This window comes from Lepisosteus platostomus, chromosome 1 (genome assembly GCF_059453375.1).
Source record: "Lepisosteus platostomus isolate fLepPlt1 chromosome 1, fLepPlt1.hap1, whole genome shotgun sequence".
NCBI classification, from domain to species: domain Eukaryota; kingdom Metazoa; phylum Chordata; class Actinopteri; order Semionotiformes; family Lepisosteidae; genus Lepisosteus; species Lepisosteus platostomus.
The window spans coordinates 65059068-65071292 of NC_142611.1; the positions used below are offsets into that span (position 1 = coordinate 65059068).

Sequence of the window (12225 nt, forward strand, 5' to 3'; positions counted from 1 at the left end):
CATTAACAACGATAACAGCAACAATAGTAAGTAATCATCCTAAACGGAAAGATTGCTCTGACAAGCTTTTGGCATTGAGACTGTGATGTGTCAGGAATCGCTGTCTCCGTAGTGGTAGTCTTGAGTGTGTTTCCGCGACGCTTGATACGATTACATTTGCTCATATTTATTTAATTTTTCCCCCTTCCAGAGACATCAAAGCGGTATAGTCTCTCTTTCCGCCAGACTCCAGTGTTTGCCAGCGACGGCGCTTTATTCGTTTTTGTTGTTTGATGATTTGGTTTCAAGAATTCAGGCGAGAGAAGGGCTTTCCACTTAATTCTGTACTCTCGTCTTGCAACACCACACCCGGATCGCAGTTTTTTCCCACAATTTTTGCACAGGCAGTACACAAACGCAATAAAATAAAACCCTTTACACATCAGAACACTTATAGAGTTCTATAGCTACATACAGAACCGAGAGAAAGGGGCGTTCGTAGTTTTCTTCCTTCGCTTTTAAAGCGATTTGTTTAAAACGGCCTTGCTATGTTTTCATCTTAGATTCGTGGAAATATGAGTAGCCTGGGCAGTACAGTGGAAGACAAAACGGATTCACTCTTTTGTTGGAAAAAAGAAAAACGCAAATCGTCAAAAAGAAATTCCGCCTAATTAAACAATCGAGAGAGAAAAATAACAAAACCCAAGAAATGCTTTAACCCTGGTCTGTCGCTGCAGCCTTGCACGAATACTCAAGTTCTTACTGCCTCTGGAAATGTGTAAAAGACGAAACTTTGTGCTTGGATTTATTGTTTCAAACATTTTTTTTTATTATTTAAGAAACCCAAACATTATTTTAGTTTATATTTCAATCATCTTCCAAAATGCACAGAACACATGTGGTTGCCTCCCTCTTATATCGTGATCAAGCATAATAACAAATAAGTTAATGGATCGAATCATTCAGTTCCTGGTTTCTTTTTTTTCATCTGTTTTTGGGGTTGATGGGAGAAAGACGCCCCCAAAACAAAATACAATCAAAAACGTAACTTTGCATAGCGTCCACACAAGACTGAGTTTATTACAGATTGTTCACGCCACAGTTCTGGCCTCGTAATAGCAGAATATACAGATCTGCCACGATTTTATTTTGCTGCATGGATTCATTCCAATGTAATGGGTGATACAAGAACGATCAAGGCTTTTATTTAACATAGAAACATTTAGCAAATGTGTTTACTAAGAAAGAAAGGCAAGAAAGAAAGAGAGAAGGGAGAAGTGACATATAAAATCGAAGAAAAAATAAAACTGTTCTGAGCACATTCAACACTTATAATATTATAGATAATATTTATAAAATGCGAAATAAAAATATTTAGAATAATGAAAACAATGAACCCTATGGCGGACCCGGAGGAAACTGAAGACTCGCCTGTACTAAATGAAGTATATTCACATATTCACAAATTGTTTAAATACAAAATCTGTCTATTTTGCGTCTCCACTTTGATCACTCTTTCTGCTTTCCTAATTGTCGTTTTTGACATTTTTCTGAATAAAAACCTCAGAGTTCTTGTCCCGTTTTGCTGGTTCTTGATCAATTTCTTATTGCAGAAACACAAACTCGACTCTTTCTTGGTCACTCCGTAGTCCAAGGCTGGACGAAATCAGAATGTTTCTCCTTTTCCTTCTGATACAGGAGTAACTGGAACTGCTGTTGTGAAAATTATTATTACTAATACCAATAATAGTAATAATTCGTATGATTTTTAGCATTTCTGTATGCTTAGAGTTCACAACAAAGGATTGCCCGAAAAATACTGCAAACGGTCTCGGCTCAGTTTTTTTTCCTTCATTCTGCGGTTCTGAAACCAGATTTTGACCTGGCGGTCGGTGAGGTTCAACATTCGGGACAGCTGGAGTCGCTTCTCCTTGTTGATGTAAACGTTAAAGAAAAACTCGCGCTCCAGCTCCCGGATCTGAAACTTGGAGTATGGGCACCTCTTCTTCCGCGTGCGAGGGGTACCTTCACAGGAAACAATCAAACAGGAAATGGAAAGTCAAGGACAGACCCGTCTCGCGCTTCTCCTCGCTTCTTTCACACTGACTGACTTGTTTTCAATTTGCGCTCAGAAATGTCACTATTTTGGCATATGTGAGTTGCACATGTTCTGACATTTGACGTGCGACCTGTCTTTCTCTCCAGCTGCCTTTTAAATAATACAAGAGGGGAAACGATTATTGTAACTATTTTCATAGAAAATGTGATTGATTTTGGGTCGTCTTCAGATTCACATTCAAGAGTCTTCGACTCCATTGAACGCTTCTCTGTGTTTCGTCTATAGTTGTGTATTTATTTGCACCATATGTGAATAACATAATAACACTGACAGAGGGTTTATTCATTTTGCATTACTGACAGTACTACATGTATGGTGTCCATTGCTGACACCACTGTGTTATTTAGCGAAATTTTGAAAAAAGATTGTGAGAGTAGATTTCACGAAGATTGTAGCTCTTTCTGTTACCATCTCATGGGTAGATTCAAATTAGGCTTGGCGATTCCTTTCCCATCCAAAGCACTTACTGTTCCATGGTGAAATGACCATGGACCAACTTAGGTTCAGACACAAAGTGACTGCAGAATGTACAGCTGTACTATTATAATTGTTTGTAATACCTATAGGCATTACTACACGAATCAGACTACACCACGCCGCTTCGGCCTGTTCGCTCTAGTGTAAAAAATTAAAAGCGTGTTTCTTTGTAACGTGGAAATCGCTAAAAAACAACGAAAAAGGTTAAGGACCGTAAATGCAATGAGAATAACTTATGATACCCCAGTAAAATACGTCGTAGTAATGTAAAGGACACACGGGTGGAACTGCATTGGGTGTTAATAACAAGCGTAGAAACTGCACCTCTCATTTAAAGAATGTGTAGGTTTGCAGGTTTTGCATATTTATATAGAATGAGAATTTAGCTAGGCAGGTGAATTGTAATTTTGAAAATACAGCAGGGGGTAGATTCTCTATTACAATAAAAAAACCACGTTGTGTATTTTATTGTTCGGTCTCGCCTGTGCGATATCGCTGCTGTGCCCTCCTGCTCTGGGTTTGTTTGCGCTCAGGCGGCTGGAGGTAAAATCGCAGGAATTCACAGGACGCCAAAAGCACTGTTCTGCCCAATTGGTTTTTACCCTCGACAGCCCAACGAGAAAATCCCTTAAAATGCCCAACGCAAGTTCATGATCAAAGTTAACATTTGTCACAATATCGCGCTCTTAAAATTTCACAGACTCTGAGATAGCTGCGCCTGTGTATCACATCCCGTTTTTTTTTCAAAGCGATTTTCCCATCGTAAAAATTCTTCTCGTTGGAAGAAAGAGCTTTGTAGGTTATAATAAAATCCTTTGAATGCTTATAAAACTCCACATAAAATCTGACCGACAAAACATCGGGCTAGTCCCTTAACCTTTCCCATTTACGGCTCTATACCTACTCGAGTGGTTCCCTTTGCTAGGGCTGCCGTCCTTCGTGGCCGAGGAAGAGGCGCAGGAGCCCGAATTTGTGTTTTCCTCTTCATCCTCGGGGTCCTTCTCCGCGTCCGCGGCGCTGGGGAGAGCGCCGGGCTCGTGCTCAGCCTCCAGCTTGCCCGCCTCGCTCTTCTGTACACAGTTCTCCGGCGGGGGCTCCGCGCCGCAGTAGGCGCTCTCGAAAAAGCGGTCAAAGCCCTGCGGAAGGACGTTGTTTTTCCCCACGCCGGAGTAAAACCCCGTGGACGGATGATTTGAGCTGGGGTGGTGGTGGTGGTGGTGGTGGTGGCTGTACACGCTTTCGTTTTTCATGAGCATTTCGGTCACGGTGGATGGCGGAAGACATTCCCTATGCACCAAGTCGTCTCCTGAGTAGCAGGATGTATAATTGCTTCTGTGGTGCCACTTACTCGGTGGGTCCAAGCTGTAAGAAACTTCCCGGACAGGCTGCACTTGAGAAAGGTTTGTGGAATAAGGGTAGTTGATTTGTCGAGACGGGGCCTGTGGCAGGAACGAGGAGACCGCAGAAAACTCGGGGACGTAATAAGTGCAGCTCGGAAGATAAAGATTAGAGGCGCAGCCCGCTCTGTCCCCAAAGTCGGAAGTCCTGTCTTTTCTCGTCTGAGAACAGAAGTTCCCCAGATTGACCGAGTTAAACATCTTTCTCCCCGTTGCCTGGCTCTATAGATAGATGTTTTGGAATCGAACTGCAGAAGGGGAAAATTTGGGAAGGCGAGATGACGCGCTATCCGTCTAAGTCGCCCCGAGACACGTGATCGAAAGTAGATATTGTCATATATCAATTTGGAACACTTAGATGCGTAGGAGTGGTCCACTTAGGTAAGATCTCGGAGGTTCAAACGATTGGTTTCAAAACACCGCAGGAGCATTATGAAAATCAATAGCAGATTTCTGCCTATTTTCTTTAAGGCAACTCCCTTAGCAGGCACCCGAGACGAGCAAAGCTGAGAGAGAGAGAGAGAGAGCGAAAACACCCCCTTATAAATACGATGTTGCAAAGTGAAAGAGATTTACAAGCACGCATCACAATGTTAAGGAATTTCATAGATAGAGCGAGCGAGTTTCTTTTGATTTTCGTGTCAAAATTAATTGGGAAGTGTTTGTAATGCAGCTGAAAAAAATACGAAAGTACAATGGGCTTTCTTTAAATCCTCTCGCATACAAAGGGGCCGCATAAGTGAAGATTATTGAATGTTACCACCTTCCTAAACTCCAACCCCAAAAGGGGTAGGCTTTGCCAAGTTTGTGTTGCCGTTATGGTGCCCTGATCACCCTAAAATACCACCATACCCCTCAAAACACACACAGCCCTTCCACACCTTCTCTACAGCCATCCCAATGAGCTGTGCTGCCAGCACGCAGATATATCACGGTACTAACCCGAGCACTCCAGTCAATACTTAATAAATACTGCAAAAATCTCCCTAGATTTTTTATTAAATATTTAATATTATTAGAGTACCGCATTGAATCTTTAATGCACGGCTTTATGATCAATCAATGTTGAAGAACATGCAGCCTGCCTTATTTGTAATGCTAAATAAAATTAGTGACTGCTATTAAAGTAATCTATCTTCCGTAACACGGCTATTAACTTGAGGATTTTAATTTGGTTTCTGAAATGAAAATGCCTCTTCTTAAAAGCTAACGTGTGTTAGGCCTTTAGTCCGCCGCGTCGTTCTCAATCTTTAGCCCAGATTCACGTAAACGACACATTTTTAGTTGATTGTTACACAAATACAAACCGTTTAATTTGCTCTACGGTGTGCGAAACAACATTGCACAAATATTATTAATTTGCAGACACATGAAGAACGACTTTCTCCTCTATGTGTGTCGCTCGTACATATATATGTTATGCATATCGCAAAAAAATCTGCGCTAGTAGTTATCTAAGGACAACACATACTTAGAATAAAAAGGCCTGCTGATGCCGCCTGGGCACGAGACAAAATATAGACGCATTATCCATGGTCGAGTTTAAAGGAATATTTTTGTTAAACATCTGTAAATAAAATTAAAACGGCGACAGACGATTACAACAGTGCCTTAACAGCAGTCAGGTGGTGTAATACACTCTGTTGTCCGGTCTATTTCGGACAGACACGGTGCGAAATACACCGGACAACAGAGAAAGCGAGTATCCACTAAATAAAAATGAAAATAATTAAATAATTCTGTCAGTTTTGGGTGTATTTTTTCCCTCAGCAATCGAAAGACGTATGTAAACGTCTCATTTCCATTCTTACAGAAAATTGGTCTTGGGAGAAACACGTGAAGTGTAGGCATATTTTGGTGTTTTTAAAACGCAACACTCACTGAGCTCCCTGCCCCCACCGTTCTCTCTTAACGTGTTTCCCAGGTTCAAGAACCCATAAAACATATTTTAAAAAACGTTCTCATCATTTCAAGTGGCCGAAGGCATGAAATGTTAATGTTGCCTTTTTTTTTTAAAAAAAAAAAGAAAAGGCAGAACTACCCGAGCGAAAATAAAGAGTTTTGAATTTTGGCCGAATAATGTCTGATTTATTCGCAGATAAAATAAGCTATCAGCTCAGACTTCTTAGCGGCAGACATTTATATAACCTGTGCTCTCACAGACACAAAATCACTCTCTCAACCCAACACACTAAAAGAGGCGGTAGAGATAGAAGGCGCGCCTGGAGATACAGCGATTTGCCCGTGCTCTTGCATGCAAACATTCAATACAGATCAGATTTTGGATTCTTCCCATTTCTCCATTTTCAACAAGGAAATCGCAGATAAATGCTCTGAAACGCAGGACTCGGCGTTGTCGCCTGACACAATTTCGATCGCTTCGCACAGCTTTGGGGGCGAACTTTTAATTAAACTGTCAGAGGACCTTTTTACTGGGCGCTTTATAGACCAATATTAATACCAAGTAAAACTAATAAGACTAGCAATTGTTTACGAGGCTAATTATTTCGCCAGGTTTTCTCTTCATTAAAATATTATGTGGCAGGAAATCAACCCCAAGTACTCGCAAGACACCGCTGTATATACGACAACATGTTTTAGTTCATAATCCTCTCTGTACTCCAGTTTGTATACTTCCAGGGAACATTTCCCCTGCCGTGTTTCTCTGGAATGTGGTATTCGAGATATACACTAAATTTAATATGCATTACACATATTTGTCAGTATTAACACGGGTCGCGCACAGTCTTAAAATTAAAAAAAAAACGAGAAAGGTTTGTGTCACCGATACTAGATCGGGGATAGTTAGTTTTACTTCCTTCCATTTTTTTTTGCAGATAAAAGGTTAGGCCGGGAGATTCCTACAATCGAGTAAAAAGAAAGCAGACAGCTGCCCAGACACACAGCACTTGAATTTGACCACTAAAATTCTTTTCCCCGGCTACCATAAAACTACGAATGGCTGCTTTGAGGCGAGATTCCTTTGTTCTTCCTGAAAACAGGAGAGGAAAGCGGAGTAACAGCGAGGAAGGACAAGTTTAGTTGGAGGCTGTAAAAAAAGAAAATATATAAACATAATATCCCAACCCCCACCCCCCCCCCCAAAAAAAAAAACAAGCTAAATGCAACGATTGATGCCCCCCTCGCGATCAGATCGTTCTGCGTTTCTCACCCAAAGTCGATAGGTTTTACTTACATATTACATTTATGTTTGTTTAATACAACGGTTAATTGGGTATTGAACAAAAAATGAATAAAAACGCCATTGATAAAGGAGCGAGCAAAGGCAGTCAGGCATTCGTAATTGGGATAGATTTTCGGTTAATTAGGCTTCGCTCCGTAGGAAGTATAATTCCCGCTGAATTACAGCTAGATTTAATATAGGAGTAACAGCGGTGCTGTTTCACTGCGGTGCAAATAGGGATCATTAACTATTGGAATATAAAAGATGCAGAAATTCGCCACAAAGCCCTAGAAATCCCCTCTCACTGTGCGAAACAATTTACAGAAAGAGCATTCCATATTCATGGCAAGTAGGACTGTAAATAAGGCCGGTGTTTAACGACATCTCTATATCTCCACGTCACATAGGGAAGAGATTAGATTGGATGTCAACGCGAACATAAACTGTACCTGGAGAGCAGTAGAACTCGTAAACAAAAATAAAAATAAAAAAAAAATATTCTGTTCTGGAAGCCGCTTGGCGCAAGTGAGAGCGAAGTAAGCTCAAGGTCTCTTTCTGGAAAAAAAACCAATTAAACCGCGTTGCGAAAAGCCACAATAACGAGAAAAGTGCACTTTACGATCAAATTCCTTTAAGGTTCTGTTGTGTTATTCATGCTATCCATTGTACCGGCCTGGAGAGTATTCACAGGGTTAAAACTACAGAAGGAAAAAAAAAGCATGACTGTACAATTATGCGCTCTTCAAATAAATAAGTAAATTGACGTCGCCTCTTGAAAGCTTACATATGTTCTTGTGGTCGGGGCCTAGCTGTTACTCTCGCAGAAGGACCCTGAAATGCGTTCATGCAAGATGTTTATTTAAAGCCGATTTCATCTCAAATTGCGATTAGCTGCTTTGTCAGGTTCGCTGCATAAACCTAATCAAGTTCGATTGTGAACTTGAGACACGCACGAACATCTGTGTCTGTAGAATCTTAGTCTTAACCAGCACAGGTAGATTCCAAAGGTGAGATGGTCCCCTTTCTTGCGTGTCCTGAGTCCAGAGCTTGAACACGGTGCTGTAAATGTTGGTCATTCTCTCTGCTTGCAGATAACACTGCCGGACACAGGCTAGAAAGGGCTCGACGGCTCTCGGTTTGTGGAATCTCAGCGACGCACTGCAAACCCCAGAGCTGTGCTCACGACTGTAAAACTTCCTGAAATTCAGAGACTGGCTCGCCAAAAAGTCCCACTGAAGTTTATCGGCCCTTTAAAGACAAAAAGACAACAGGAAGCGAAAATGAAAAGACCAGAACAAAAACTAGCCAAGCTCCTTCAGGTAACAGCGAAGTTCACGTCAGGCCAATCGGTGACAGTAAAAAGGAAACCGGTTTCGAATAAGGGGTCGGTGCAGGAAGGGTGAGGAGCAACATTATTGTCCCCTCATGGCCCAGATAAATTTAAGTGGATGTAAGCCAGGCTATTAAATGTGGTTGTATGAGCTGTGAACAGTTTGAAGAAACAACAAAAAGGGCTCTTGGTTTTACTGAGGTCTGCAGCACCGCACCTCAGCCGTCTGGCGACCATAAACCGGGGGCAGCATTAAAATGAAGGGGAGACACTGAAACTGAAAAGCCTTTTCGTTACATATATATTAGCCTATATAATATATTATATATGAATGCGGGTGGGGCGGTAAAGAGGTTTTCAGCAATGCCAAGATATAAATTTATAAAACGAAAGAGAAACCCAGTGGATAGACAGACTCAGATTGACAGACAGGTTTATCAGCTGATTCTGACCGGGTGGTTTTACTGTAAAAGCCACAAGCAGACGTACAGTACGCAATGACAGAGTTACACACAACACGCTCCACATCAGCCTGACGCTTTCAACGGGACGCTCACACTTTCCCTTCACGCGAAATTGAAGGAGAAAAAAAATGCACCAGGGCATCACGGAATTGCGTCCAGCAATTACCCACATTTCGCGAGAGGATGAGATGGTGCGCCGCGCATCGGCGCCGCCCTGGCTTGATCGGACAAGCACACCAGACGCGGGGCTTGGAAAAACAGCTTCTGCTGAAAGTTTGGCCGTGACAGCAGTCACGATTAAAATGGGAACCTTCTCGACAGTTTTTCAATGTCTCCCCGTCGCGAGTGCATGCCGGTTCTTTGCGCAAAATGTTGCGGGCTTGTAGAATTTGTAAACTATTCGCTTCATTCGCGCCGTAGACTTTTATTATTGCCAATTAATGTAGCGTCGTACCGCAAGAGAGCGGCAGCTTTACAGACTAGCTCAGGCGCATGAGAGACGGACGGAACTGCACGCCTGAGCTCGGTCTGTGCGCCACGTTTTCCAGCCCGACAGCTCTGTTCTTTTTATATCGGGATTAAAACACTCCGAGCAAACTATTAAAAACGAAACAAGCTGGCGTTCAAACGCGGCGAACACAATGCTTTTATTACAATCTGCAATCAGCAGGCCAAAATCCGATTTTTTTTTTTCATGAACACAAAGCTGTGACGGTTTTACGCTGGAACTTTGTAGTTACTTTTTTCCCCCAGAATCAGACCTCCAAACAGGTTCTCAGTACTTTTTGTTTCTGTTATACATTATGTGTATGTATACATTATATACACGTGAATGTATATGTAGGCCACACATGGCGGGTTTATTATTGACTGTCAGAAGTAGTATTGTAGTGATTTAAAAATACATTTAGACAATGCATATTAAGAACTATAAATTTAAGATAATATTCAAATAAGGACTAATCAAGTAGTTTCGCGTTTATTTATGCAAGTGATTTATTTACAAACACTTGCAACGTCCCGAGTTTAAACCGACGTATATGTTCAGATTCGGTGACATTCAGCAGCAGAAACGCTTTGGGTTGTTTCGATTCGGTTATGCAGTTAGGCAAGCATATCACAGCGTGCTAGTTGAGATGTTTGTTTATAAGATACCAACATTAATGCAATAAGGAGTCGAATAGAAAATATACTACACATCCAACTCAATAAAAACTTAATTTCGTTCTCTATCACATCTGCGAAGAACATGTGTATGATGAAAATCTTTTTCTCCTAAAGCCGACCGATCTGTCAATACTAAAACATTGACTCCTACTACACCAACAGCCTTATGCTATTGCAGAATATTTATAACTATGTCCAGAACAAAGTACTTTGATATGACAATCTTAATCGGAGTTTATAGACTATATAATACACATATCAATCCAGTCTCAGCTTTTTAGATATCCCAAAATTGTTCACTTAAAGAAAGAAGAGTTATATATAAACTTTTGTATTTTATATATGTTCTATATATTTATATCGAATATCATCTTCTGGTCTTCAGGTATCGTAATGCAGACTGTAGTACGAAACTCTTCTCCTGGAACTGAATTAATTAGATAGTATTTGATGTCTTAATTAGATATAGGAAAAATGTAAAATCTAGCTGTGTTTAAAAAGTTACTACTCTAAGCTGTGTGTGAGAAACTAATGAATGTGACTGTTAATTTTTTTTAAAATCACCTTTGTGGACACCCCTCTCTCCGATTCACTGCGAATGAACCGGTGTTGCAGAACGAAAAAAAATTGCAGAAGAGTTTTGCAGATTTATCATCCCTAAGGAGACTAGTCTTGACAAAGCGCTCCATCCTACAACAAATAACCGAAAGCCCATCGGTTTTACAACGACAACTTAGCATAGAAAATAAAGAAACAAACTATAACGATAACGAAGAGTAAAATTAAACATAGAAAATATATTATAAAATATGTTTGTTCAGGGGGGAGTTGAGACTTTTGAAGAAGTTGCATCGTAAAATGCGAATATAGCGAAGTATTAACCTCTGGCGATATAAAAGCACTGCAAACTTCTTAATTAATGTAACTAGATGCATTCATTTCTTTTGGGATACCTATTTAATCTCACCACATACATATAACTACATTTAACTAAACGTACAGTTCAGCTCAAATTAACGAGCAGCAGTTATGAGCAGATCAGAGTTAGGCCTACCCAGAATAATTAAAAGCCATTTTGCAGTTTTACGGCAAAGGATGTTTATTCCTTGTGCAGACATGAAGATGTATACGATAAACGACTACAAAAAAAAATATCACACCTTCAAGAGAAAGTCATCCCAAAACTCAGACCCGACACGTCTGCACATGTCACTCTACAAGATCCGGAACGTGTTAAGGAAGTTTAACATGTGTCTTGTTTTCCATCTTTGTTGTCCAAAGACAATTAAAGGGGCGAACTGGGCACAGCACGGAAGAATTACCTTTCATTTCCCGGTACTGGCGATGCGAAGCGGGACACCCCAGAGGAAACCCGGGAAAACTCTGGCCGTGTCCAGGTTTTAATCCAGGATTCTGTAGCCCAGCTGACCGGTTATACGAGCTCATACACCAGCTCTTTAAGCTTACAAGTACTGATTTGTTTTATTTCTCAAACGTTGCGAGAATTACAAGTTGGCGCAAATCTCCCCGTTAATCATCTCTTCTTCGTGACTCCCTTATTTGGGTTCGCTCGCTTTAACCTCATCCGCCGTGCAGCGTCTCCTTTCCTGTCCCAGACGTTTGAGTACAGGGTTCTGGACATGTCAACGTCTGTGCGAAATAAAGACCACAAACGCTTCGAGTGAACGTGTGCGTGCACGCATACAGCAAATATGACACTGAAACCTAAATAGGTCTACGATGTATTCAATATTCCTGATTCATGACAAATTCCCTTTAATTAAATGAATTTAATTATATGGTCGATAAATGCATTTCGATTGTTTTAGTGCAAATCTATAACCAATTTTGCTATAGTCTGCACAAACTGGCAAACGCCGTGATTCAACCGGAAAGCACCCTCACCTTCAAATACAGAACAATATTTTCCAAAAAGGCAGAAATTACAAACAGGGTCGCAACATGATGGCAAAGCCTGGTTATCATGACCAAACGTCGTTTGCGCCTGGTTCACAGTGATCGTGTTGATGTTCACTATTCATACAACTCCCCCCCAAAACTGCAACTAGAGGCTCAGAACTGATTTTTGAAACTAACACATAGGACAG

General features: G+C 41.0%; 1 protein-coding gene across 1 annotated transcript; it reads right to left on the bottom strand.

Annotated features, from left to right (window-relative positions):
• Positions 1 to 1028: 1028 nt before the first annotated feature.
• On the bottom strand, positions 1029 to 7073 carry LOC148678465 (homeobox protein Hox-C11a-like). The gene is made up of 2 exons (XM_088633569.1): positions 3480 to 7073; positions 1029 to 2004 (listed from the first exon to the last, which is right to left on the bottom strand). Exons 1-2 carry the CDS (start codon positions 4171 to 4173, stop codon positions 1772 to 1774), a joined length of 927 nt encoding a protein of 308 aa, XP_088489695.1. The 5' UTR covers positions 4174 to 7073; the 3' UTR covers positions 1029 to 1771.
• Between the last annotated feature and the right edge of the window lie 5152 nt (positions 7074 to 12225).

Excerpts from the sequence above, each read along its gene's own strand:
- LOC148678465 (XM_088633569.1), bottom strand. The coding sequence starts at position 4,173 with ATGTTTAACTCGGTCAATCTGGGGAACTTCTGTTCTCAGACGAGAAAA. Across the intron at positions 2,005-3,479 it reads TAGCAAAGGGAACCACTCGA|GTACCCCTCGCACGCGGAAG; the intron begins GTAGGTATAGAG and ends TTTCCTGTGAAG.